The sequence below is a fragment of the Macrotis lagotis genome, chromosome 1, assembly GCF_037893015.1.
Source record: "Macrotis lagotis isolate mMagLag1 chromosome 1, bilby.v1.9.chrom.fasta, whole genome shotgun sequence".
Classification (NCBI taxonomy): Eukaryota; Metazoa; Chordata; class Mammalia; order Peramelemorphia; family Peramelidae; genus Macrotis; species Macrotis lagotis.
Genome location: NC_133658.1, coordinates 670,628,226 through 670,655,613, shown reverse-complemented (window position 1 = coordinate 670,655,613; position 27,388 = coordinate 670,628,226). Strand labels below are relative to the sequence as shown.

The window sequence follows — 27,388 nt, the reverse complement described above, 5'->3', positions numbered from 1 at the left end:
AAAACTAAGTCACTCCCCTATTTAATAAATTCCCTTGTCTTCAAATAATCTCCAAAATTAAATGTAAAATCCTGTTTGGTTTATATGACCCTTTATAACCTAGCCTCTTCTATCTTTATAATTTTCTGGCTTCCAGGGAGGTTAAGTGACTTGCTCAGCATCACACAAGTAGTAAATGTCAGAGCTGGAATTTGAACTCAGGCAGTCTTTTTTGTTTGTTTGTCTTTAAGTTTTTGCAAGGCAAATGGGGTTAAGTGGCTTGTCCAAGGCCACACAGTTAGGTAATTTATTAAGTGTCTGAGGTCAAATTTGAACTCAGGTACTCCTGACTCCAGTGCCAGTGCTCTATCCACTGTGCCCCCTAGCCACCCCGAACTCAGACAGTCTTAACTGCAAAGCCAACACTCTCCACTGATACTATTCTGCCTTTCAAGGGGCAGCTAGCTTGGCACAGTGGATAGGCCTTGGAGTCAGCAGGATGGAAGTTTGAATCCAGCCTCAGACACTTGCAACTTACTAGCTTTGTGACTGTGGGCAAGTCACTTAACCCTGATTGCACTGCATCCAGAGCCATCTCCAGTTATCCTGGTCCATATCTGTTCACTGGACCCAGATGACTCTGGAGGAGAAAGTGAGGCTGGTGACCTAGCACAGCACTCCTTCACATAAATCCCATTTGTGTTCTTGTCATGGCATTACCTCCCTGATGTCTTCTTCAAGAATGATGGGCAAAGGGGGCGGCTAGGGGGCACAGTGGATAGAGCACTGGCCTTGGAGTCAGGAGTACCTGGGTTCAAATCCGGTCTCAGACACTTAATAATTACTTAGCTGTGTGGCCTTGGGCAAGCCACTTAACCCCATTTGCCTTGCAAAAACCTAAACCCCCCCCCCAAAAAATCCAAGAATGATGGGCAAAACATCAGAAACCTTGCCTCCTTTGAACCAGAGGCACTGAAATAGTCATTGTCTGCCTTCTTCTGACTCCTGATATTTTCACTGACTTGAGCAACTCACACCTAGAATGCTTGTCAACTTCTATGTTTCCTGACTTTCCTGACTTCCTTCAGGTCCCATTTAGAATCATACTTTCTGCAAGTAACTTTTCCTGCTTAATCCCTTTTATACTATGCCTTACCTCTGAGATTATCTCCAGTTTTTATTGTATATATCTTGTTTGGACATAGCTGTTGGCATACTATTTCATTAGACTGTGAACCTCTGGAAAGTAGGGCCCATTTTTTTCATTTGCCTTCATCTTTATACCCATAACAGTTTGCCCAATGTCTGGCACATAGAAGGTGCTTAATAAATTTTTGTTGATTGCACAAAATTTTTCTGGCATTTGTTGTGGGAATATATATTCAATGCATGATGGGATGGTTAGAGAAAAATGAGAAGTGAAGTATGCATTTGTGGAATTTCTGATTAAATGTTGGGGGCATTTCATCATTAACTAGACCTATTTTCATTTCTAGGATGAATCTGAATTTAGAGACAAGCTCACTCCAATTACTATTTTTATGGAATATCGATTAGATTACAAGACTGCAGCTGATGTGACTGGATTGCAACCCATTCTTAACCAGTTCACTCCTGCCAATATTAGTCGACAGGTATTATATTTGTTCAACCATTTCTTTTTCTTTTTCTTTTTTAGGTTTTTGCAAGTCAAATGGGGTTAAGTGGCTTGCCCAAGGCCACACAGCTAGGTAATTATTGTCTGAGACTGTATTTGAACCCAGGTACTCCTGACTCCAAGGCTGGTGCTTTATCTACTACACCACCGAGCTGCCCCCAGTTCAACCATTTCTTAAAAGTACACATTAATTAATTAATTTTAGGTACCAGATTAAAATAGACTAGGGCAAATGTGTGTGAGTATGTGTGTGTGTGTGTGTATTCCTTGAGAAATAAACTATAAGTGAAATTAAGTTTCTCTTAAAAGATTTTTTTCTCTTTTTTTTATATTGTGTGAATTTGTATCTTGCAATGTTTGTTTGTTAAGGATTAATGGTGATTAATGCACCCAGTGCCAATGCCCCTCAGAGCCCAGAAAAGATATTAGTTGATATACATAGCAGGATGGTGGCCACAAAAGTTGGAATCTGCTAAGGAGTATATAAGTTTACAGTAAAAAAGAAAATTTAACCAAAAAAGGAAATTTGTTGAAGGAAATATATAAATTGTGAGTGAAATAAAAAAATCTTTGACATAAAAGGGATTGAGAGAAGGAACCTTCTTGGTAACTATTTGGATTTGATAAGACCTTCCCCCAATATTTTTACTCAATAGCATAAGCATTTCATATCGCATGTAGTTACTGCCATTTGGAAGGGTTTTTCCCTCTATGATTTTTTTTTTGGTTATTTAAATGTTTTTCAATGAATGTTTTGAACAATTTTGAAATAATTTACTATTTACTGTTCCAGCAAATATCTCTTTCCCTATCAACTTGTAGTGTTTTATTTTGTAGACAATGTAGATTACCTGGACTTGTTTCTGTACTATGATGACATACCAGAGGAGGAGGTTGCAAATGTTGACATTTGTTTGCTTATGTAAATTGAATTTTTTTTTAAGGCTCACATTCTACTGGACTGTGGTGAAGACAATGTTTGCAAACCCAAACTGGAAGTTTCTGTACATAGGTAAGTTTTACAGCTATGTAAATATTTTATTAATAATTATCATGAGACAATTTCTTAAGAAGTAATTTAGATAAAAGATTATTATTCTTTAACACCTGAGAGTTCCATGAACTTAATAAACCAGAGATAATAAATGATTAATATGTTTGTGTGAATTATCATTATTTTAGAGATTTACATATAGAAATAGTTTGAGCTTCAAAAAAAATCACAATTCCCTTACCATTTAAATAAGAGAGAATATTTGTAATAGTCTACAAGTTAACTGATAAAGTGTGTGATCACTTAACTATATATGCGTTTGAATGCCCTATCTTGGATAGGAAAAAAACGTAATCTCCCACACCTCTCCCCTCAGTTATTCTTTTCAGTGATAATAATTAAAATATTCTGTGATCTAATAAAAAAGACAGGAGGCACAATGTCTGTATCATATGATATATTTTTGATTGGATTGTTAGAAATTAGCTTTTGAACAAAAGAAAACAGGATTTATTAATAAAATCACCACCTTTCAGAGGAGATGACTTATCAGAATTTTATTTGGTATTTTATTTCATTAAAGGGAAAAGCACTGATATTTCTATTCAGCATATAATGCTAGTGTTTTACTGAACTGCAAAATATTCTTACATTTTCTTAAATCATTTCTTAAATTATTACTCAATGCTCCTGTCTCTTGGTTTTTGCCATGCTCTTCTCATTTACTGCCTGGATTTGTATTCATTTCTAGTGATCAAAAGAAGATCTATATTGGTGATGACAACCCTCTGACACTGATTGTTAATGCCCAGAATCTAGGGGAAGGAGCTTATGAGGCTGAGCTCATTGTGTCCATTCCACCCCAGGCAGATTTCATTGGTGGTGTCCGTAACAGTGAAGTAAGCTTTTAAATTAAGAAATTTTTTTCTGATAATTGAAATGCACTGAGAAACATGATTAACATTTATGAGTTGTGCCTACAATGCAGTTTCAGAGCAAGCATACCTATTTTACCCAAGGACATATTTCTAGACAGTCAAGAGCCTTAACTCTCATAATTATCTTCAAGTCTAGTACTCAGCAGTCTTGAAATGATATGCACTTGACCACTTAACTCAATATCTGAACCATGCAAGCTTTTTCATCAAACTATATGTTAACTGTTAAATAAATGTTTGAGTCCCTTAAAAACCTTAGATTTATAATATGTGTAGTAGGAATATATTTTTTTATTAAATATTCACTTGATAATTTAAAAACTTTAATATTTAAAGTGCAAAGTTTCTTCAAAGAATTTTACAACCCTATACTTATAGCTGCTTATGTTGAATATTTTGTGTCTCTTTAACTTATTTGTTCTATTGCAGACTTTATCAAGACTATCCTGTGCATTTAAGACAGAAAATCAAACACGCCAGGTGGTGTGTGACCTTGGAAATCCCATGAAGGCTGGTACTAAAGTAAGACAACATAGTTAAATTCCAATTTTTTTTTTTCCTGAAGAGGGAGCCAGGGTACTTTTGTCAATAGCACAATTGTCTGAAAGGAAAGAATGTAATTTCTGAATGCCTCAGAGGCTTGGAAAAGTAACTTGGTATAATGGATAGTGGACTGGAGTCTATCAATTGTACTCAGTAAAGATTTATTAAATACCTTCTATTTCCCAGATACTGTCCTAAGCACATGGGATATTTGGGGGAGGGGAGTGTCCAGTGGATTGAAACTAAGCTGAGAATATGCTATAAAATAAGAAAGTAGTTAGAAAGTTCTGAACCCTCTTTAAAGGAAGCTTGGGTGAGTTTATTGCTCTGCCTCCCAGACCTGCAATCAGAATGAAGAGGCAGCTGAAGGTACTGAGAAGGTATATTGCATATCAGAACGGGATAAATCTCCATGATGATTAGATTTCAGGTGATGGGTTTTGGAGCAGAAACCAAGCAAAGTAGCTGATAGAAAAAGAAGAGGGCCTATTGCCCAGCTGATGTTGTCTTTTGTTCTGAAAGAAGACCATCAATAAGGTGATGCCATGCACATAAATTGCATTTGAGTGAGGGGGGTGCTGTGCTTTGTCACCAGCCTCACTTTCTTCTCCAGAACTATCTGCATCCAGTGGCCAAATATGAATCAGGACAACTGGAGATGGCCCTGGATAGGAGGCAATTCAGGGTTAAGGGACTTGCCCAAGGTCACACAATTAGTAAGTATTAAGTGCCTGAGGTAGGAATCAAACTCCTGACCTTCTGACTCCAAGGTCAGTGTTCTATCCACTGCCCTACCTGTTGTGCAGAGGTCACCAGTATCACTTTCTCCTTCAAAGCATCTGGGTATAGTGACCAGATATGAATCAAGACAACTGAAGATAACCTTGGATGCAAGGCAGTGGGGTTAAGTAACTTGCCTAAGGTCCCTCAGCTAATATCTGAAGGTTGAATTTGAACTCAGGTCCTCCTGACTCCAAGACCAGTGCCCTCTCCACTGTGCCACCTAGCTGCCCCATTGCCCAGCTAATAAATATAAGGAATTCCTACCCCAATTGAATCAAAAGATTCACCAAGAATTTGCATATGTGCATATAGATGAGTTTTTAAGTCTTTTTTATTGGCTGAGTTTTGCATTTTTGAGACCAGAATTAGGTATGTCAATTTAGACTGAGGGTTCTGCTACTTTTTCCTACCTTTCTTCTCCCACTGGTAACATCTCCTTGGAACCTATCTCCTTTTCTATCATGGCTGTGCTCCTGATTTCTAGCTTCCTGACTTCTTGACAAAATCATGAGTCCAAACAGCAAATAAATGTCTTCATATCATCTGCCTCCATATCCTTTTTTGTGTTTTCTTCCCATATTGGAGTGTAAACTCCTTTAGGGTAGGGTTTATCTTTCTTTTTTATTGTATTTCTATTCTAATGCTTAGACCATGCCTAAAATGTAGAGATTCCTTAATGCATTCTTCCTTCTTTGTTTTCTTTGATCTATTTTAATTAAGAGAGGACAGAATATTCAAGTTAACATATGTATTTCCCCTAGCAAATGTTAGTAATATCTTAGTTGTAGGGATGTCATGTTTCTTTATTGTTCTCTCTGAATATATATCATTTTATTTAGGTACATAGATATATAGAATATTAAACACAATCCAGAACAAGAAACGTTTCCTTTTTCCACACTGGATACATTTTTCTCTATCTCATGTTATGAATGTCCAAAGAAGACACATTACTAGCTTCAGGACAAAAGATCAATGAGAGTCTGAGGCAATAAAAGATATACTTTGATTTTTATCTCAATCCTTAGTACAATGACCAAAGACAATTTTTTTTTAAAGGCAAAGGGGTTAGGTAATAAGCATTTGAGGCTGATTTTGGATTCAGGTCCTCCTTACTCTATGGCTGGTGCTATTCACTTCGCCACTTGCTTCCCCTCAAAGACAATTCTAAAGGACTTGTGATAAAAAAGAAATACTATCCATTTTCAGAGAAAGAAATTTGGAATCTGAATTTAAACCAAAGAATACTACTTTCCATTTAAAAAAATTATTTTATGCTTTTTTTCTCCTCCTATGGTTTTTCCCCCATTTTGTTCTGAATCTTCTTTCACAACATGACTAATATGGAAATATGTTTAACATGTTTGTACATGTATGACCCAAATCAGATTACTCACCATCAAGGGAAGTGGGGGGGAAGAGGGGGAAAAAAAGTAGAACTCAAAATCTTTCAAAAAATGAATATTGAAAATTATTTATGCATGTAGTTGGAAAAATAAATAATTTTTTATTTCAAAAAACCTCCCTTCCCCCACAAAAAGTAATTGCTTTTAATTCTGTTGTAGCATGACTAAGAGAAAAAAATGTTAATGTATTTTGCTCTTTCTCCATTGTTTGATCTAGCTAATCTCAGGTCTTGGTAATTTAAGAAATAGGCCTGTTATGATATGGCATATGGTTTGATTAGAATATTTTTGTTACAAGAATAGTTTTTTTTTAATGCCTGAGAACAGCTTGGCATCTTTTAAAGCACAGTTTCTTAAGTGCATTCTGGCTCCTTCTTCCTCTTCAATTCTCAATCTAATCTACAGTCCTTTTGTAGTGACTGTCCAAGATACATGAACTGAGGTGCTAACTTGGTATAATGGTTTCTTTTTTTCTTTTAAATTTATTTTTATTAAAGATGTTATTAGAGTTTTACAATTTTCCCCCCAATCTTACTTCCCTCCCCCAACCCCCCCCAATGGAAAGCACTCTGTCAGTCTTTACTTTGTTTCCATGTTGTACCTTGATCCAAATTGGGTGTGATGAGAGAGAAATCATATCCTTAAAGAAGAGACAAGAAGTCTAAGAGATAACAAGGTCAGACAATAAGATCTGTTTTTTTCTAAATTAAAGGGAATAGTCCTTGAACTTTGTTCAAACTCCACAGCTCCTTATCTAGATACAGATGGCACTCTTCTTTGCAGACAGCCCAAAATTGCTCCTGATTGTTGCACTGATGGAATGAGCGAGTCCTTCAAGGTTGAACAACACCCCCATGTTGCTGTTAGGGTGTACAGTGTTTTTCTGGTTCTGCTCATCTCCCTCAGCATCAGTTCATGCAAATCCCTCCAGGTTTCCCTGAAATCCCATCCCTCCTGGTTTCTAATAGAACAATAGTGTTCTATGACATACATATACCATAGTTTGCTAAGCCATTCCCCAATTGAAGGACATTTACTTGATTTCCAATTCTTTGCCACCACAAACAGGGCTGCTATAAATATTTTTGTACAAGTGATGTTTTTACCCTTTTTCTTCATCTCTTCAGAGTATAGACCCAGTAGTGGTATTGCTGGGTCAAAGGGTATGCACATTTTTGTTGCCCTTTGGGCGTAGTTCCAAATAGCTCTCCAGAAGGTTTGGATGAGTTCACAGCTCCACAAACAGTGTAATAGTGTCCCAGATTTCCCACAACCCTTCCAACAATGATCATTATCCTTTCTGGTCATATTGGCCAATCTGAGAGAATGAGGTGGTACCTCAGAGAAGCTTTAATTTGCATTTCTCTAATAATTAATGATTTAGAGCATTTTTTCATATGGCTATGAATTGCTTTGATCTCCTCATCTGTAAATTGCCTTTGCATATCCTTTGACCATTTGTCAACTGGGGAATGGCTTTTTGTTTTAAAAACATGACTCAGTTCTCTGTATATTTTAGAAATGAGTCCTTTGTCAGAATCATTAGTTGTAAAGATTGTTTCCCAATTTACTACATTTATTTTGATCTTGGTTACAGTGGTTTTATCTGTGCAAAAGCTTTTTAATTTAATGTAATTGAAATCATCTAATTGCTCCCCTTTCCATAGATCTGACAGGTAAACTAGTCCTTGATCTTCTAATTTGCTTATAGTATTGTTTTTTATATCTAAGTCCTATAACCATTTGGATCTTATCTTGGTAAAGGGTGTTAGGTGTTGGTCTAATCTAAGTTTCTTCCATACTAACTTCCAATTATCCCAGCAGTTTTTAATCAAAGAGGGAGTTTTTATCCCAATGGCTGGACTCTTTGGATTTATTGAACAGCAGATTACTATAATCATCTCCTGCTTTTACACCTAGTCTATTGCACTGGTCCACCACTCTATTTCTTAGCCAATACCAAACAGTTTTGATGACTGATGCTTTATAATATAATTTTAGATCAGGTAGGGCTAAGCCACCTTCTTTTGTACTTTTTTTCAGTAAGCTCCTGGCAATTCTTGACTTTTATTTCTCCATATGCATTTACTTACAATTTTTTCTAACTCATTAAATTAATTTTTTGGAATTTTGATTGGTAGGTCACTAAACAGATAGTTTAGTTTTGGTAGAATTGTCTTTTTTTTTTTTTTAGTTTTTGCAAGGCAATGGGGTTAAGTGGCTTGCCCAAGGCCACACAGCTATGTCGGATTTGAAGTCAGGTACTCCTGACTCCAGGGCCAGTGCTCTACCCACTGCGCCACCTAGCTGCCCCCAGAATTGTCATTTTTATTATATTAGCTCTACCTATCCATGAGCAGTTGATATTTGCCCAGTTATTTAAATCTGATTTAATTTGTGTGAGAAGTGTTTTATAATTGTTTTCAAAAAGATTCTGAGTCTGTCTTGGCAAATAGACTCCCAAGTATTTTATATTGTCTGAGGTTACTTTGAATGGGATTCCTCTTTCTAGCTCTTCCTGCTGTTTCTTGCTAGGCATATATAGAAAAGTTGAGGATTTATGAGGGTTTATTTTATAACCTGCAACTTTGCTAAAATTGCTAATTGTTTCCAGTAGTTTTTTGGATGATTTCTTGGGATTCTCTAGGTAGACCATCATGTCATCTACAAAGAGTGAGAGTTTTGTCTCTTCCTTTCCAATTTTAATTCCTTCAATTTCTTTTTCTTCTCTAATTGCTGACACTAACATTTCTAATACAATATTGAATAGTAGTGATGATAATGGGCACCCTTGTTTCACCCCTGATCTTATTGGGAATGCCTCTAGCCTCTCCCCATTGAATATAATGCTTGTTGATAGTTTCAGATAGGTACTGCTAATTATTTTAAGGAATAGTCAATTTATTCCTACACTCTCTAGTGTTTTTAATAGGAATGGATGCTGTATTCTGTCAAAAGCTTTTTCAGCATCTATTGATATGATCATGATTTCTGATAGATTTGTTGTTGATGTAATTGAGTATACTAACAGTTTTCCTAATATTGAACCAACCCTGCATTCCTGGAATAAATTCTACTTGATCATAATGTATTATCCTAGTGATAACTTGTTTTAATCATTTTGCTAAGATTTATTTAAGATTTTTGCATCTATATTCATCAGGGAAATAGGCATATAATTTTCTTTCTCTGTTTTAACTCTTCCTGGTTTAGGTAACAGCACCATATTGGTTTCATAGAAAGAGTTAGGCAGAGTTCCATTTTTCCCTATTTTTCCAAAGAGTTTATATAGAATTGGAACCAATTGTTCCTTAAATGTTTGGTAGAATTTGCTTGTGAATCCATCAGTCCCTGGAGATTTTTTCTGAGGGAGTTCAATGATGGCTTGTTGAATTTCTTTTTCTGAGAAAGGGTTGTGTAGGTATTTAATCTCCTCTTCATTTAACCTGGGCAACTTATATTTTTGTAAATATTCATCCATTTCACTTAGATTATCAAATTTCTTGGCATAGAGTTGGACAAAATAATTTCGAATTCTTACTTTAATTTCCTCCTCATTGGTGGTGAGTTCACTTTTTTCATTTATGCAATTTGGTTTTCTTCTTTCTTTTTTAAATCAAGTTGACTGGAGGTTTATCAATTTTATTGTTTTTTTCGTAATACCAACTTTTGTTTTTATTTATTAATTCAATAGTTTTTTTGCTTTTGATTTTATTAATTTCTCCTTTAATTTTTAGAATTTCTAATTTGGTATTTAGTTGGTATAATGCTGTCTTAGCTACATGCCTTAGTTTGCATTCTAGGTATTTTTCATATAGTTAATTGTTTTTTTTTTTATGGATTGTCAGGACAGTATCTTTTAAATAAACATGAATTACATTCACAAGTTTCTATAATATTCAAGAATTTTATCTGGAAACAGAACCATCTGTTACTCTCTTTAGGAATTTTTTTTCCTTTTCATTATTCACATGACATGCTTCATGATAGATTAGTCTGGTAGTGATAAGGTATCTTCAGTTTTTCATTTGGCATCAGTAATCACACAGTCATTAAACAGTTATCTTACAAATTTGGTTGTCATTTTTAACTGTGCACACTCAACCCACACATATAATCTGATCCCAAGTGTTGTTTCTTTTTTGTTAATGCTGTTTTGTTTTGTTTTGACCTTCATAGTCAGTCTCCAGTATGTCTCTTTCTACTCACAGTTACTACCTTGGTAAAGGTCCTCATCCTCTCACACCTAGTCTGTTGTAGTGTCTTCTGGTTAATCTTCTTCAAGTTTTGACCCCTCTCATTTATCTTTCAATTTACTGCCAGTATTTTTCCAAAAACACAAGTCTGATCATGTTTTCTCAGCTCAGTAAACTCTAGGGGCTTCTTATTACTTCTAGAATGAAAGGTAAAATCCTTTTAGACTTTTTAAAATTCTTGTCTAATCTCATACCTTCCTATGTTTTTTCTATTTTTGTTTTTTTAGTTTTTGCAAGACAATGGGGTTAAGTGACTTGCCCAAGGCCACACAGCTAGATAATTATGTGTCTGAGGTCAGATTTGAACTCAGGTCTCCTGACTTCAGGGCCAGTGGTCTATCCACTGTGACACCTGGCTTCCCCCTTTCCTATGTTTTTAATCTTCTTTCTCTTTATTTTCATCCATGAACTGTACAATCTAGCACTACTAGATTTCTTGCTGATCCTTAATTGTAACATTCCACCTCTCCCTCTATGCCTTTTAAATAGCTGATCTCCAGGGCTTGGATACCTTTCTTACATCATATGTCTCCTGACCATCCTGGTCACCTTCAAGACCTTGTAAGAGACCTTTCAGGATTCTTCCCTCTTTATCTTACCTAGTTAGTGCCTCTATATTACCTTCTGTAGTCACTGTATATATTTTGTATGTAAATGGTTTGCATATTTTTTACTTTCATTAAAATATGAGTTCCTTAAAGAACAACTGTTTAGCACAATACCTAATAGATACTTTTATTCATTAATTTTAAAAGACTCATTCATTGATACTTTCATTCATTCATGCACTCATTTAATTAATTAATTGATTAATCTATTTGTTTATGTATTTATTTGCGGATGCATTCATCATTGTGAATCTTGGAACACATCTCCCTCTAAGAATGAAAGTTACAAGTGACCCAAATTTTACTGGAGAAACTTGTGTGTAAAGAGACTGTAGCTGATTGCCAATAATGTCATGCTTACTTTAAAGAATATCATCCTTAATAAAGACTGTCATTCAAGAAATATTAAATCAAAATAGAGAATGAGATATTCATGTAACAAGTGAGTGATGACAGTAGATGTTATAATGCCTAGCATAGTAATGATTACATACTTAAGAAATGTTTATGATTTATTGCACTGGCGTCCGCAGTGTTAAAAGCATGCTGAAGAGAGCCTTTGTAGATTAGCAAAAAGAAACTGTGGAAGAAATTGGATAGGACTTGAGTAGGATGAGGAGGTATAGATGGATCATGATCTGAAATAATAAGGATTGCCCACTCTGGTGAAACTAGAATAGCTGAAGATAGAACATCAAATGTTATAAATCCTTCCATGATTATTCAAGGCAGAAACAAAATAGTAGGAAAATAGGTAAATAACATATATCAACTGAAAAAAAGAGTATCTTTGAACATTATTGAAGGTTGATAAAGCAACTTTATTTTAAAATTCTATATTGTGGGGCGGCTAGGTGGCACAGTGGATAGAGCACTGGCCCTGGAGTCAGAAGTCCCTGAGTTCAAATCCAGCCTCAGACATTTAATAATTACTTAGCTGTGTAGCCTTGGGCAAGCCACTTAACCCCATTGCCTTGCAAAAACTAAAAAAAAAATAATAAAAAAAATAAAATTCTATATTGCACGAGGGGAGTGAGGTTGAATTCAGTTTACACTACAAGAGAACTGCTTTGTTTGTCAATTTGATTTGCTTTTCTTTGTTTTTAGGGAGATTTCCCTGAGGAGAGCTAGTAAATGGGGAACTTTTTCCCCACAAATTCTTTGTCAAATTTTTTAAAATTTAAGTTGGCGTCAAAATTCTTAAAAATATTCTAATTAGGTGTTGGTTCATCTTAATATCCAGCTTTTTTTTTTCCTCCCTAGCTTTTAGCTGGCCTTCGTTTCAGTGTGCACCAACAGTCAGAGATAGATACTTCTGTGAAGTTTGATCTGCAAATCCAGAGGTATGAAAATAACAGCTTTTTCTCTTTACATAATAATTTCACAGAAAACATGATTAAAAATAACTAAATTTGGCATGTGTAATTTTGCATAAAAATGAGAATGTAGGCATTAAATTATCTTGGTTTTAACTTTCTTGAAAATAACATAACTAATGGAAATAAATTTTCTATGGAACCAAATTTGATATTTATATCAATAAGTATAGACATTAACATGCATCTAGCACATCATTCTTTCCATGGTAGGCACTAAATAAAAAATTTTAATTTCCTTAATTAAATTAATAGACATTAATTTAGCTAATAGATATGCATATAGACTTTAAGAAAAAGTCTAGAAAGACAATTCACTTTTGATCTTTGAAAAATATTGTAATTCATTGTTTTATATATATTGATGTATTTTAATTATTATAAGTATCCTTTATATTTTTCTTAGCTCTGTTTGAAATATGTTAATTTTTTTTAGTAGATCTTAGAATGCATCATGTATCTGAGAATTTATGATATAAGTATGCTGCTTTCAGTCCTTAAGTTTTTTTTCTTTTTTAGCTCTAATCTGTATGACAAAGTGAGTCCAATGGTATCTTATCAAGTTGATCTTGCCATTTCTGCTACTGTTGAGATAAGAGGGTCAGTAAGTAAAAAAAAATCTAATACCTGTAATTGCTTTCATATTAGTTGTTAACTCTATTCCGTGGAATAATATTCTAATGGCCTCTTTACTGAAATCCTCACCTTTTAGAAAGAATAGGATCTAAGATGGCATATGTTAATTTTTATATGTGCATCAGCTCTAAAAGTATCTAGTCTCTGTTTTTTGAAACCGACAGGCACAAGCTGGAGGCATAAATATGTTTCTTCTATTAAAATTATTTACCATTTATATTTTAAATTAAAAGATTGAGGTCAGTTAGTTTCATATATTTCATTCATATGTTTTTGTGTGATTCTTTATTTTATTTAGTATATCTGCCAAGAAGCACTATTAAAAATTGTATGTGAAGTATAGTGCGAATTGTTGAGGATACAAAGAAAAACACAAACTAGACTTTCAGGGAACTCAGTCAAATAAAGGAGATACTTTGAAAATAACTTTATATAAAAATATATAGTGTTCATGGGAACACTATATGTTCAGAGCAAAGGTACACAAAAGTAGAAGTGAGAGAGGAAAGGATTGAGAAAAGCCTTTTTATTCTTTGAAAATGCTAGAATAGTTTTTTAAAAAGAAACTGATAATGTGATTCTCATAATCATAGTAAGCTTGTGTTTTCTATGGTCATTGTTTTAGAGTCTCAAGCCCTGATCATGTCTTCCTTCCAATTCCAAACTGGGAACATAAGGAGAATCCACAGACAGAAGAAGATGTTGGGCCTGTTGTGCAACACATCTATGAGGTTCGCAGTTACATGTGCACCTTAAATGTTATCAATACTAATTATTAAATGTAATTAATATTAAGAAAAATATTTTTCATTACTTTTAATGTCATATATTTTACATCTTCATTTAAATACTTAACATTACAGAATTCTTAGAATTTTTTTCTTACTAATCATTTCATTTTCTATTAGTTGAACTAATTACATATGATTTTTAAAAAAATGATTTCTAAAGGATATTATTTTAAACCAATTTGTTTCGGTGTAATGTAGGGTTAGGCTTGGAATTAGGAAGACCTGGGTTAAGTCTCACTTCTAACACATAATAACTCTTTAACCCCATGCAAGAGTCCCAGGAACTCTAAGATCCGCATAAAACAGTTGAATATCTGTATTAAGAAGGGATATTACCTCTACATGTGATCCCTATATCAATGAAATACAAGGTTTAAACACTCTTGCCCCAAAACAACAAAACAAAAAATTTCTTAAAAGTCTGCACAAATAAAATTGAATTTTAAAATTATGTCATTAGTCATCTATTTTTATGATTATGTTAATACTATAATTTTAGAGACATTAAGAAAATTCTACTTTTAATCATATTAGTAGTGTTAAAGTTATTCATTAAAGATATTAATCCCAAGGTGGATGGGAGGGGAGATCTTTGGCAGCAACATTTTACTGTTTTTCCTTTCTTAGCTGAGAAACAATGGTCCAAGTTCCTTTAGTAAGGCAATGCTAAATCTCCAGTGGCCTTATAAGTATAACAACAACACTTTGCTATACATCCTTCATTATGAAGTTGATGGACCAATGAACTGCACTTCAGATATGGAGATTAATCCACTGAAAATTAAGGTAATATTGTTCAAACACATTTCTTGATTTCAATGGAATATTTTTATATATTTAATAAAAATATATTAACTAAATGCATATAAAATTATATTTTAATGTACCAATGAACTCAGTAAAAATAATTTTGTTTGCCTTTGATGCATTCTGGATTGGGTTGTTTGTTCTCATAAATTGAGTAAAGTTGGACTTAAGGAAGCCTTTAGGGAGTCATTCTTTTAACAGATCATCTAGGGCACCTCAGGAAGTATTTGTCAGTGACTCAGACTTGTTTCCCACTACATACACTAGAACTGATCCAGAGCCTCAGTATGATGTCAGGGATGTTGTATCTTTTGGGTGAAATAGAAAAATGAGCTCCTGGCAATGTTGACTTTTGGTGACTTAAAAGAATTTTGTTTTGAGTAAAACTAAAGACAAGTTATTATAGGTTATCCTAAAAAGCAGAGTGAGGGAGAAAAAGAACAGATCTGTTCAAGTGAGGTCAGTTAAAATATAAATTGCATTGTGAAAGTTCTGGTCTTTATTGAGAATTCCAGAAGCTTAGATTTTTCCTATTAATAGTGATAAGAAAGATTAAATGAATGAACTATTTTTCTTCTGTTCACATGTTAGTCATCTTCATCATCATCATCGTCAGAGCCTAGGTCTCCCAGTCTCACCTAGGCTTAAAATACAACAGCACTCATGGGTTTGTTCCTAATACTACTCAGCAGCCTGGGATTTTTAACCTGATCTGGGCTCTCTAGCTCAAATGATACACTATCAGCTTTTTGCTAACAGGAATTTCAGACATGTCACCACTTGTGGCAGAATCCTTATACTATGTCCTTATGGCCATAGTATTCGTTATTTTCTTTCCTGAATTTTGCCATGTGTCTGGTAGTGAATTCTCTTATCTCAATGTGACATGATGCTACTTGTTGTTCACCAACTTTTAATCCTTTCTGAAATCCTTTATAGGGTTATAGATTTATTTAGACTTGGAAGGAATCTTAGAAGTCATATAGAGTAGTTCTCTTAGCTTAGAGATGAAAGTCTAGACACTTAGTCACTGTTTTGGAAAGTGGCAGGTACTAGTATTATTTTAGTGCCTAGTGTTACTCAGTAACTACTCTCTTAAAATTTAAATTCAATATATATTATCATCAATTACTAAAATTGTCTTCTGCAATTATTAATGCAATCCTAGATTTCAACTCCTCAGATAGATGAAAAAAATGAAACAAACTTGGGACAAGGTGACCGCAGTCATCACATCAGTAGACGAGATTTACCTCCCAATGAAGGGGATGTACATACCTTGGTAAGTAATTGTAGAACTTCATTGACTCACTTTTACTTCCAAAAATACAAAATCATAAAGATACTCTTAAAGAAAACAATATTTAAATAATAGCAGTTTAGAGATAAAATTTATAAATATTATGTTCATTCAGTAAACATTTATAAAACATATGCTATATACAAAGCATTAAACTAAATGTTGAGGATATAAAACTAGGGAAAGATAGTCCATGCCCTCTGGGTGGTCATAAACACTATCAGATTCTTAAACTTTCTGGATAACCAATCAAGTCAACTTTGAACTTCATCTGATGAAATAACATTTCCATAATATTGTAAATACATATTCTATATTTCTATTCCTTTTCTTATAACCATTCTTAACCATCCTCTTGGCTTTCCTTTGAGAACTGAGTATCATACTTCAATAAGATACTTATTGAAAAAGGTAGCAGGAGGGAGCAAATAAAATAGGAGAAAGCAACAGAATGAGGAGGTGGAGAACAAACTTGCAATTTTGCTCAGGTCTCACCTTATTCAACATATTCCCTTCATTAAATAAATTATTAATATAAATATGATACCTACATGGACCATACCCACTGTAACTTATTGCCCTATTAATGTCTCTATGACCATTCTCACATTTTTCCTATCCTAAAAGTTTCCCTGTTATTCAAATAGTAACTGCATTTTTTATTGGAAAAAAATCTAGACACATAATAGTATCTCTCCCTTTTCCAAAATATTCTAAAATATATAGATTTTGTGTCAGCTTCTGTATTAGTATCCAATGGCTCATATGTAACTGATTTTGACCCCTGGATAATCATTATATAAATTCCTTACAAGGGCAGGAAGCCATTTTCTTGTTTCTGTTCTTTACATTTTGAGATAACCTACTCTTAATAATCTTCATTGCCTTATTTATTTATTTATTTTTGGGTTTTGCAAGGCAATGGGGGTGGGGGGAGCTAAGTGACTTTCCCAAGGTCACACAGCTAGGTATGTCTGAAGGTGGATTTGAACTCTGATCCTCCTGATTCCAGGGCTGGCGCTCTAGCCACTGTGACACTTAATTGCCCTTTTGCCTTTTTAATAATCATAAGCTGCTTAATGTTAAAGATTCTTCTTTTTATTTTTGTGTTTATTCTGCTGTCAAATTGAAAGTCACTAGGACATAGTAGAGGATGGAGTGTGGAATTCAAAGTCAGGAAGACTTGGATTTAATCCTGCCTCAGACACATGTTGATTGTAGGACTCTTTGCTTATCTCTTAACCTCTTGGTTCTCTAGGCAGTTGACTGAATTTGTTAGTTGAACAAGAGATATGGGTTTATATTACTAGAAGGCATTTCCTGTCCTAAAAATTCACTATTCCTCCTCCTTCCCCTCAAAAAAAAAACATAGGTCTAGTCTGAATCTTTGTAGTATTAAGTATATAACAGAGGCTGAATACATGTTTATTTGAATTTAATTGATTAAGATTCTCCTTCATGTCAAATCATGTTGTAATTTCATATCCAATAAGCATTCCAATACAATAAAATTTATTGTGCTTTGTATGTGACAGGCACAGTACCAAGCTCTGAGATGTTATTAGAAAAAGACAATTCCTGCCCTCAAGAAAACTGAGGGGGTACCCACTACATCTTGTTCCATGGAGTTGAAACTAGGAAGGGCAACAGATGCAGAAGAGAGTTCAAGTTTCTACCTCAATAATAAAGGCATTGAGATGATTTTGGAATTCTATTTTCCAGCCCTCCACCCAGGGGGAAGAGGAGGCTGAGGAAGTTGTGACAGTAAAATAAATTTTGCACTAATTAGTGGGGGTGGAAGAGAGGATAGAAATCTGCTAATGGAATTTAGGGGAAATAAAGGGATGACAATAAGAGAAGGGAGAGGCCTACAAAAATGTAATCATCAAAACCCTTTTTTACTTTATCTCCCTTTCCAATTTAAATTTTAGATGTTTACAAATATTAAGCACAAAGATTTTGTATTTAAAATTAGAAATCTTGTTATGGTCTACTTTTATTCTAAGTTACATAGACTGCTAGATCTGGGGCCAGAAAGATGAATTTCAATCTTACCTTAGACATCTACTAGCTATGTGACCCATGGCAAGACATTTAATATCTCTGGATCTCTATTTCCTTACTTGTAATATGAAGGAGTTGGAGAGCTTCTATGGCCTAAAAGGTCCTGTCAACTCTAATTAACGATCCTATGATCCCACTGTAACTTGTTTCAAGCCAGCCCACAAGATATGTTGACGTCTCTCTTTAAATCAATGAAAAACACTTTTGAGAAAGTTCAATAAGATCAAGTTGACAAGTCAATAACTTTTTATTAAGCAGTTAACATGTGTTAGACACTAAGCACTAGAGACAGAAATTTAAAAAATGGTACTTGACCTTAAGAACCTTTAATTCTAATAGAGAAAGACAACATATGTATAAAAAGGAAAATGAAATGCAGTATCTGGATTGAGGAGGGTAGAATCCATCTAATCGTACTATTGGCCACCACTCATTTCTCCATCTTGTCCTCAAATACTTAACAAGAAATTGTTGGATGCCTTTCTAAAATTTTAGGTATACATTTTGATATTTCAAGTAGTTTTTCTTTTTTTAATAATAAATTTTATCATTAGATAAATTTTTATTGCAAAAAGTTTTTAGTCTTCTGATTAGTAGCCCACCCATTTTAAGTGATATTCCACTTAGTCCTAAATGTAGAAAGAATTACATGAATTTTAATTTTTGATTTTCAGAATTTTAAAGTTTTTTTTGCATGATGCATAAGTGACATTTCCTTGAAAGCTGAACAACTCTCTTCTTGGCAGGGATGTGGGACTGCTGAATGCTTAAAGATTGTCTGCCAAGTTGGTCGCCTTGACAGGGGAAAGAGTGTGATCCTGTATGTAAAGTCTCTGTTGTGGACTGAGACATTCATGAATGTGAGTAAAGAGAATATTGTCATGTTGACCCTACAAATTTTTCCAAACAGAAGTTGTCTGAAACCTATGTTATCTCAATATTATTTTGCCCACAGAAGGAAAATCAGAATCATTCATATTCCCTAAAGTCATCAGCTTCATTCAACGTCATAGAATTTCCCTACAAGAACCTCCCTATTGATGACATCCATAACTCTACATTAGTAAGTAACTTGTATGGGGATGTTAAATCAGTGTACAGAACCTTAATGACAGAAGAACTGTTTAAAATAAGAAATTGTTGAGGGGGCTAGGTGGTACAGTGGATAGAGAACTGGCCTTGGAGTCAGGAGTATACCTGGGTTCAAATCCGACCTCAGACACTTAATAATTACCTTAGCCGTGTGGCCTTGGGCAAACCACTTAACCCCATTGCTTTGCAAAATCTAAAAAAAAAAAATAAGAAATTGTTTTGGCCGTTTCAAATAATATATGTGTATTGATAGGTTCCTGAGAAAGATTTCTTTTATTCTTTCCTACTTACAAGTAGTAAACTTAACTCTTGATTCCTTTTCTAGTTCAGAGTAATGTCTTACTGTAGCATATAATTTGGTGAACAGAATTATTGTGTGGATAAGAAGTCAACTGCTCCAGTAGTAGCAGACAACTATGCAGCAAAACACTATGATATTTTAAGTTTTCAATTTCAGTCTAAGTTAAAGTAATATAGAGCAGTAAAGTAACATTACACAAACTTTTATAATTGCTGGGAATTTTCTTTCCAGGATAATTGGAATTTAATGTTTGAAATTGTGTAGGTTCATATGCTTCTGTAGTGAAACTATTTGGTACTACAACCTATTTTAGCACTAAGCCTAGTTTATTTCTTTCCAAGTCTACTAATTTCTGTGACAGACAGAGGAAATCACCTTACATTTATTTCTAATATTCACAATTCACATTTATACTTTACGAAGAAAGCATCTTTCACACCTCAAATCTGTGAAATAGGTAAAACAAGTATTTTTATATCTATTTTATAAATGGGAAAATAAATTCAGAGAGATTAAATAACTTGATATGGTTTAAAGAATGAGAAAGGGGCAGCTAGGTGGCATAGTGGATAAAGCACCAGTCCTGGAGTTAGGAGTACCTGGGTTCAAATCTGGTCTCAGACACTTAATAATTACCTAGCTGTGTGGTCTTGGGCAAGCCACTTAGCCCCATTTGCCTTGCCAAAATCTAAAAAAAATAAAATAAAATAAAGAATGAGAAAGTACCTATTTAGGTCTCAAATCCTTCTCTTGTGATTACATGAGTTCTTTCCCCTACAACACACTTCAGTTATTAAAAAGTCTGAAGCAAATCTTATGCTACCATTTTCTAATATTTGTTGTATTTTTTTTCTCAATAGGTTACCACTAATATTACATGGGGCATTCAACCATCACCCATGCCAGTGCCTTTGTGGGTTATCATTTTAGCTGTTCTAGCTGGATTATTATTATTGGCCGTTCTGGTTTTTGTAATGTACAGGGTAAGTAATAGATATTGTGGAGAATAAAGGATAGGGGGAAAATATAAGGCTGAAATTTTATTGATACAAAAGTCATGTGATAAATTTTACTTAATCAGGAAACAAGAATTTTTCAGTGCCTGCCTATACCAGGCTCTTGGTGTTAAGTACTGGAGATGCAGAAATAAATCCTTATTTTCAAGAAGTTCATAGTCTAAGGGTGGGGAGAAATTGGATATAATCAACACAGGGAAGATGCTAACATTAAGGGAGATCAAGAAATACTTCTTCTTCTAGAAGGATTTTTAAGGAAGTAGGATTTTTATAAACTATATCTTCATTTAAAGAATGTTAGTGCTTTTCTTGACTTTTGCAGTGATCTTGATTTTCCTTTCTATTGTAGATGGGGTTTTTTAAGAGGGTTAGGCCACCTCAAGAAGAACAGGAAAGAGAACAGCTACAACCTCATGAAAATGGTGAAGGGACTTCAGATGCTTAACAACTTTAGAATTGCCAACTTCATTGTGGATTTCAATTTCTCTTGAGGAAAAAACACTCCATGACTTCTCTGCTGATCATACTCTTTGGCATTGATGAATAGCCCTAAACAACAAAATGAGACAATATGTATCAGCCATCTCCTGTATTAGCCATATTCCTAATTAGACTAGTACTACACATGAACTGACATGTGTGGAAATCATAATAATGTTTTGTGATTTTGATCCGATTTCAAGAGACTGTGCCCTGTTTGATATAATTCAAACTGATATCTTTTGAATTATCACTTGGATTTAATGAAAATCTTAAAAGCAGCAACTTTTGTAGTTATTGTTTCTAATAATGTTTGTTTTTTCATTTCTTTTTTCTTTAAGACAAGACTTTATTTGGACCTTAGTTTCCACTTCTTTTGTACAGGTTTATACTATTAATAAGCATTACACTACAGGTGGTTTTCAAGTTACTAATGAATGTGTACAGACACAACATAGTAAATTTTGGCTTATAAGATTATTTGAATTCATTTTGGTACTTACTATCTATGTGACTTCAGTCATTTTTCTAGAGACTATAAATGTATCAATTAGAATCACTAAAATTATTTGTTTTTATTGCATTTTAATTTTTAAAAAATGCTTTTATCTCGAGGACACTTTAGTCAATCAGTATGTACTAATACAAAACATTAGATATATAGTTGTAACCTTTTTTAAACAGTAATTGAATTTTAATAATTACATTAAAGCTATTTTCCTGAAAGTCATATAGGGACATAAATCATTCCAGAATTAACTTTATTCCTATTTTTATAAATAATTTGGATATACTCCTGATCAAACAAATATAAAGAGGTATTTAATTTTAAATAACTTTTAGGAAATAATCACAGGCTATTATAAGTGAAAATAATATGAATGAAAAGAACTTCATTGTTGGTATAGCTACTTAATGTTATTGCTGTTACCTTACTCTTTGATTTTGGTCAATTTGGTAATTTGAGATTGTTTATCTAAAATGTATTTTCCTTTATATTTTGAAATTGTATTACAGAAAAAAAAACTTGAGATAAATGGAAATGAGTTTATTTTGAATTTACTCTTTCCTCCTTAGCAGAATGTTTATTTGTAAAACATAATCAGCTCCACCCCCTAACCCAGCTCATCAGAGGATGTATTTTTAGAATGAGATGTAGAGCTAAGAATAGTTATAAGCAAACTTTAAATTTTCCTAATTTATAATAATTTTTAAAGGCAATTTTTAAAATTTCATGTGTAAAAACAAGAATAAGGCTAATTTTTCCAGGCATTTTGATGTAGTTGAATATGCATGGAATTTGTGTTTGCAAATGGTGGTGAATCTTTAAGAGTGAGATTTTGATGTGTTCATCGAGCTTTAGAATTTGAACATAATGATATCAGTTGACTTTGACTTTACAGTTGCCCTCTGTAAGGACATCATGATGATACAGCTGAGATTAAGAAAGTTGAACACCATTTGTAAAGTTTGTTCTTCATTATGCAGTGTTTCTCTTAAATCAGAAATCATTTTTTTCTTAAGTTTCACAGGGAGCCTCAAAACAATTCAGTTTTTCTTTTAGTAATTCTATGTCCATGAAATAATCTTGGGTAAGAACACATATGGGTGAGTTTATACAAATTATTTACTTAATGAAGTTCTTTATGTAATTTTAAGAAGCATATTTTTTGCAAAATAATTTCAAATCAAATGTATTTTTGGAGAAATGCTTTTTGCCAACAAATTTAAAAAAGGATCTTACATGAACAGTAAATATTTTATGATGTGAATGAACTTAATATTTTGTAAAGAAATCATTTGTGCTGAATATCCTAAGGCCTTGTCTCCATGAAGCCATTTTAAATTTTACTACACCCTCCAATCACTTTAGCCATTTTCACAATTGATATAATATACTACTACTGAATCTTTTATGTGGCAATCCACATTCATCATTTAAAGTCATTGAAATGATTAAATTAGACATGTTACAAACTGTTCTCTTCTTGGCCTGTGCCTGAAATTAAAGCACATTCTAGTATTGTAGAGACAAAGATTGAATGGTCCATTAACACTGGAGTTGGTAATAAAAAAATGAAATACTACTTACAGCAATAATGTGACTCATTAAAAATACCAAACCTGATAAAAGTATTGTTACATATTTTTCTTTTTGAAGCAAATATTTGGGGGAAAAAATGAAAGTTTTGGTTTTTACTCTAAAGTAAGATATTAACATATATAGCTTTCCATAAAATAATCCTATGAAATATATACTTTTTTGTTGCTGAAAAAGTTACTACTTTGTTATTGTTATTTGCAATTATAGACTTTTGTCTTTTAATTTGATTCTTTTATATAATTGGTAGAATAATAATGAATGTGAAAATCTTAATTGAATATAAAAATGCATTTTGTATGACTTAAAAGGCCAAGTATTAGATATCTGTCTAAAAATTGCTTTTCAGAAGAAACTTTTGCAGCAACCTCCCCACCACCCATCTTTTCTAAGTTGTTAAGAGTATAATTCTGGTGACATTGTTCTAATGAATTTTGCAATATAAGAATAATAAAAATATAGCCATTTTTTCCAAAACAAAAATCACAATTTTCCCACAATTTTAATGTAACATTTATTTTTAAAGAAATTGCATGGCCTATTAGAAAATTAGCTTTCCAGAATCATTTGAGAAAATTCTGAAATATTTTTAAAAATTTATTCACATTTTTTAAAAAAAGGACTTTGATGGTAGAGTCATGATAAGCATTGAGACTGCTAGTTTTCATAAATTAAATTGATTTCTGTAGGTTGGTATTTCTTCAGAAGGTACAGAACTTAATGCTAAGAATATTACCACATGACTTTTTTTTAATCTTTCTGGCATCATACTCATTGTAACCAATGAGTTGTAACCAATCATTAATATTAACGTTACCCTATGTAAGGGTAATCTATTACCTGTGGTAATCTTGTAAATGTAAAAGACAGTTTTTCATGAAAAAGAAATAGAATTGAAAAAAATATATGCTAGAATGAAGAAGCCTATGAATCATTCAAGATTTTGTAGTATACTTTTTCATTTGGTGAAATGGTTTGGGGTAAGACTTTGTGGACTGACAACATGAAATATATACGCTAGGTACTGAAATTTTTGGATATAGGTACTGAATCTTTTACTTTTTATTCTCAAGTGCAATATAACAATTTAAAAAAGACTTGGGTAATTTCAAGATTTTTATTAATTTAATATTTCTAATCTAATTAAAATTGTACTCTTGACAGTCTGATTCTGCTGGTCTTATCAGGCAAAAGATTTTGTCTTTGTTCCATTCAGAAAGTTGATTTTAGACTGTATTTAAGCATTATTTCTAACCAGCTTAATGAATTAAAAATAAAATACTGTACTGCTTAATAACTTTTAATCATGAAAATTAAATAGGAGCCATGAACCTGTGGGTCTATGATCTGGGACATACTAAGGATCCTTTATTGACTTCAGAAGAAGAAATAGCTTTCCTTTCAGTGGAATTTTTAGACTATGTTAAAGAAGTGCATAATTAGTTCTATATGATTTTAAAGCATTTTATGGCAACTTAGAAAATACATGTATCAAATTGAGTTGATACATAAAAACTGTAAAAAAGCAATTTTCTTTGTTTAGTTATTCTGACCACCCATATTGGGTATGGCATGAAAATAAATTTTTTCATTTCCTAGCTCAGTGATTTGAGTTAGATAAAAATTGATACAGTGCTCTGCAAAGTGTTTACAAAGTATAACTAACTATAAGTAAGATTGGAAAGGGCATATGATGCCACTTCTGCTTATGGTCTTGGTATTTTCACTGTATCTTTTCTTTTAAAAAAAGTTCTTTTGAAGCGAGCCATCAGTAATACAATAAATGGCAACCTTGTGGCCATAGAGAGAGTAGAAAGAAAAATAAAATCAAAAGCAATCTAATCTTAAAATATATTCTTATAAAGTCATTATCCATGGAAATAACAGCGATCCTTAGATTTTAAGCAAAATAAAGAAGTTAAAAAGACAATATTACACTGGTCGTTAAGAATAAGAATGGTGGTTTAGCAAACTGGACACTTACCTCTTCATTTTATAGAAAGAAATTTTTGCAGCTACAATGTTAGTGCAATAAATGGTAATAAACCTTTTATTCCTCCCACATAGCTTTGTTGTAATTCAAGACATAAGAAAAATCAGCTTATCTTTTGGAATTTTTTAAAATATAGCCACTGATCAAATATTTATATTTCAAGAAGGCATGGAATTAACAAAAACAATGCTATCATTTTTTCCTAATGAAGTAAAATATACTGATAAGAGGTCTATGAATTATAGTGCTCTATTTGGAAAGGGAATAACATATTTAAGTCAAAATGAGGCTAGTGTGATATCTATTTCTTAATTCAGTTTTATCTCAGAGATCTTCTTTCCTCTCTGTGATAAGGCTTATGTGTTGAAATGCACTCTGATTTTTTCCAAATATATTTTAAGATGTTTAATGATGGTGTACATGAGTAAATCCTATTGTAAAAATTCACTTTTTGGTCCTGGGAATTTTACAATAAAATACCTCTAAGTACAAAACCAAAGGCTTTAATTTCTTTTTTTTTTTTGAGTGAGACTTTCATGTATTTAACTTCTAAAATTGTGATAGTGTACTAGCAATCTTCTGTATAGGTTGTGAACTTTAGGAAATAAAGTAAATATTTAAAATGTCATTTTTATTAGCACATATTTAATTCAATTTTCTCAAAGTATAGTTAATCTCAACTTTTGTTGTTTAATTGTTTTAGTTGTGTCTGATTCTTTGTGATTTTCTTGGTAAAGATTCTAGAGTGGTTTGATATTTCTTTCTCCAACTTATTTGTACAAATGAGAAACTGAGGCAAACAAGGTTAAGTGACTTGCTTAGGATCACACAGCTAGTAAGAATCTAAGTTCAGCACTATTGTTCTATTAGTAACCAGGAGGGATGGGAATTCAGGGCAGCCTGGAGGGATTTACATGAACTGATGCTGAGTGAGATGAGCAGAACCAGAAAAACACTATACACCTTAACAGCAACATGGGGGCAATGATCAACCTTGATGGACTCCCTCATTCCATCAGTGCAACAATCAGAGACAATTTGGGGCTCTCTGCAATGGAGAACACCATCTGTATCCAGAGAAAGAACTGTGGAGTTTGAACAAAGACCAAGGACTATTACCTTTAATTTAGAAAAAAAATCCTAATATCTTATTGTCTGATCTTGCTATCTCTTATACTTTGTTTCTTCCTTAAGGATATGATTTCTCTCTCATCACATTCAATTTGGATCAATGTATACCACGGAAACAATGTAAAGACTAACAAATTGCCTTCTGGGGTGGGGGGAGGGAAGCAAGATCAGGGGAAAAATTGTAAAACTCAAAATAAATAAAATCTTTAAAAAAAAGAATCTAGGGGCCACTAGGTGGCGCAGTGGATACAGTACTGGCCTTGGAATCAGGAGTACCTGAGTTCAAATGCGGCCTCAGATACTTAATAATTACCTAGTCGTGTGGCCTTGGGCAAGCCACTTAACCCCATTGCCTTAGAAAATCTAAAAATAAAAAGGAATCTAAGTTCATATTTGAACTCAGGAAGAATAGTCCTCTCTTTGGACCTGGTACTTTATCCACTATGTCACTTAGATGTTCATTAAATCTTAGTTACTCAATGGTAATTGAAAAAAATTAAGATTTAATTTTTTTAATTTTAGCTTTTTAAGACTAAATAACTTTCTTCTTTTACTTACAGTTCAGGCAAAGTTGGACTAAAATGCAAGAGATTGATAATGATTCCAAGAGACAGTTGACTAGTTTTATATATATATATATATATATATATATATATATATATATATATATATATATGTATGTATATATATACATATATACATACATATATATATATATATATATATATATATATATATATATATACACATTTTTTTTCAGGTTTTTGCAAGGCAAATGGGGTTAAGTGGCTTGCCCAAGGCCACACGGCTAGGTAATTATTAAGTGTCTGAGACCAGATTTGAACCCAGGTACTCCTGACTCCAAGGCTGGTGCTTTATCCACTACGCCACCTAGCAATATATTATTAAAACCAACCCATAACAGTTTTATTCATCTGAATAGCAACCCTCTTGATATCTCAGCTAGAACTGTAAGTCTTATACTAAAGGTTAATTATTTATCTTCCCCTCAGCACAAAAGTAGAAAGCCCTATAAATTTTTGAAAAATGACAGTTAATCTAACATGCTTTTCAGGTAATGAAGTTCAACTTCTTTGCTCTTCCCCAAATTATGGTGTTGGCTGTAATTCAAATAT

At 33.1% G+C, this 27,388-nt stretch overlaps 1 protein-coding gene across 2 annotated transcripts in view; it reads left to right on the top strand.

Annotated features, from left to right (window-relative positions):
• ITGAV (integrin subunit alpha V) overlaps positions 1–26,391 on the top strand; it is a 149,421-nt gene extending 123,030 nt beyond the window's left edge. The window contains exons 18-30 of one of the 2 annotated variants that reach the window (XM_074215544.1): positions 1,476–1,613; positions 2,581–2,648; positions 3,382–3,529; positions 3,998–4,090; positions 12,428–12,507; positions 13,060–13,140; positions 13,802–13,907; positions 14,595–14,753; positions 15,943–16,056; positions 18,885–18,998; positions 19,094–19,201; positions 20,392–20,514; positions 20,897–26,391. In XM_074215544.1, coding sequence (XP_074071645.1) covers positions 1,476–1,613; positions 2,581–2,648; positions 3,382–3,529; positions 3,998–4,090; positions 12,428–12,507; positions 13,060–13,140; positions 13,802–13,907; positions 14,595–14,753; positions 15,943–16,056; positions 18,885–18,998; positions 19,094–19,201; positions 20,392–20,514; positions 20,897–20,992 — 1,428 coding nt within the window. In that variant the 3' untranslated portion in view covers positions 20,993–26,391. The remainder of the gene's footprint in view (positions 1–1,475; positions 1,614–2,580; positions 2,649–3,381; positions 3,530–3,997; positions 4,091–12,427; positions 12,508–13,059; positions 13,141–13,801; positions 13,908–14,594; positions 14,754–15,942; positions 16,057–18,884; positions 18,999–19,093; positions 19,202–20,391; positions 20,515–20,896) is intronic. The other variant, XM_074215543.1, reaches the window with a different exon arrangement.
• The last annotated feature ends 997 nt before the right edge of the window (positions 26,392–27,388 follow it).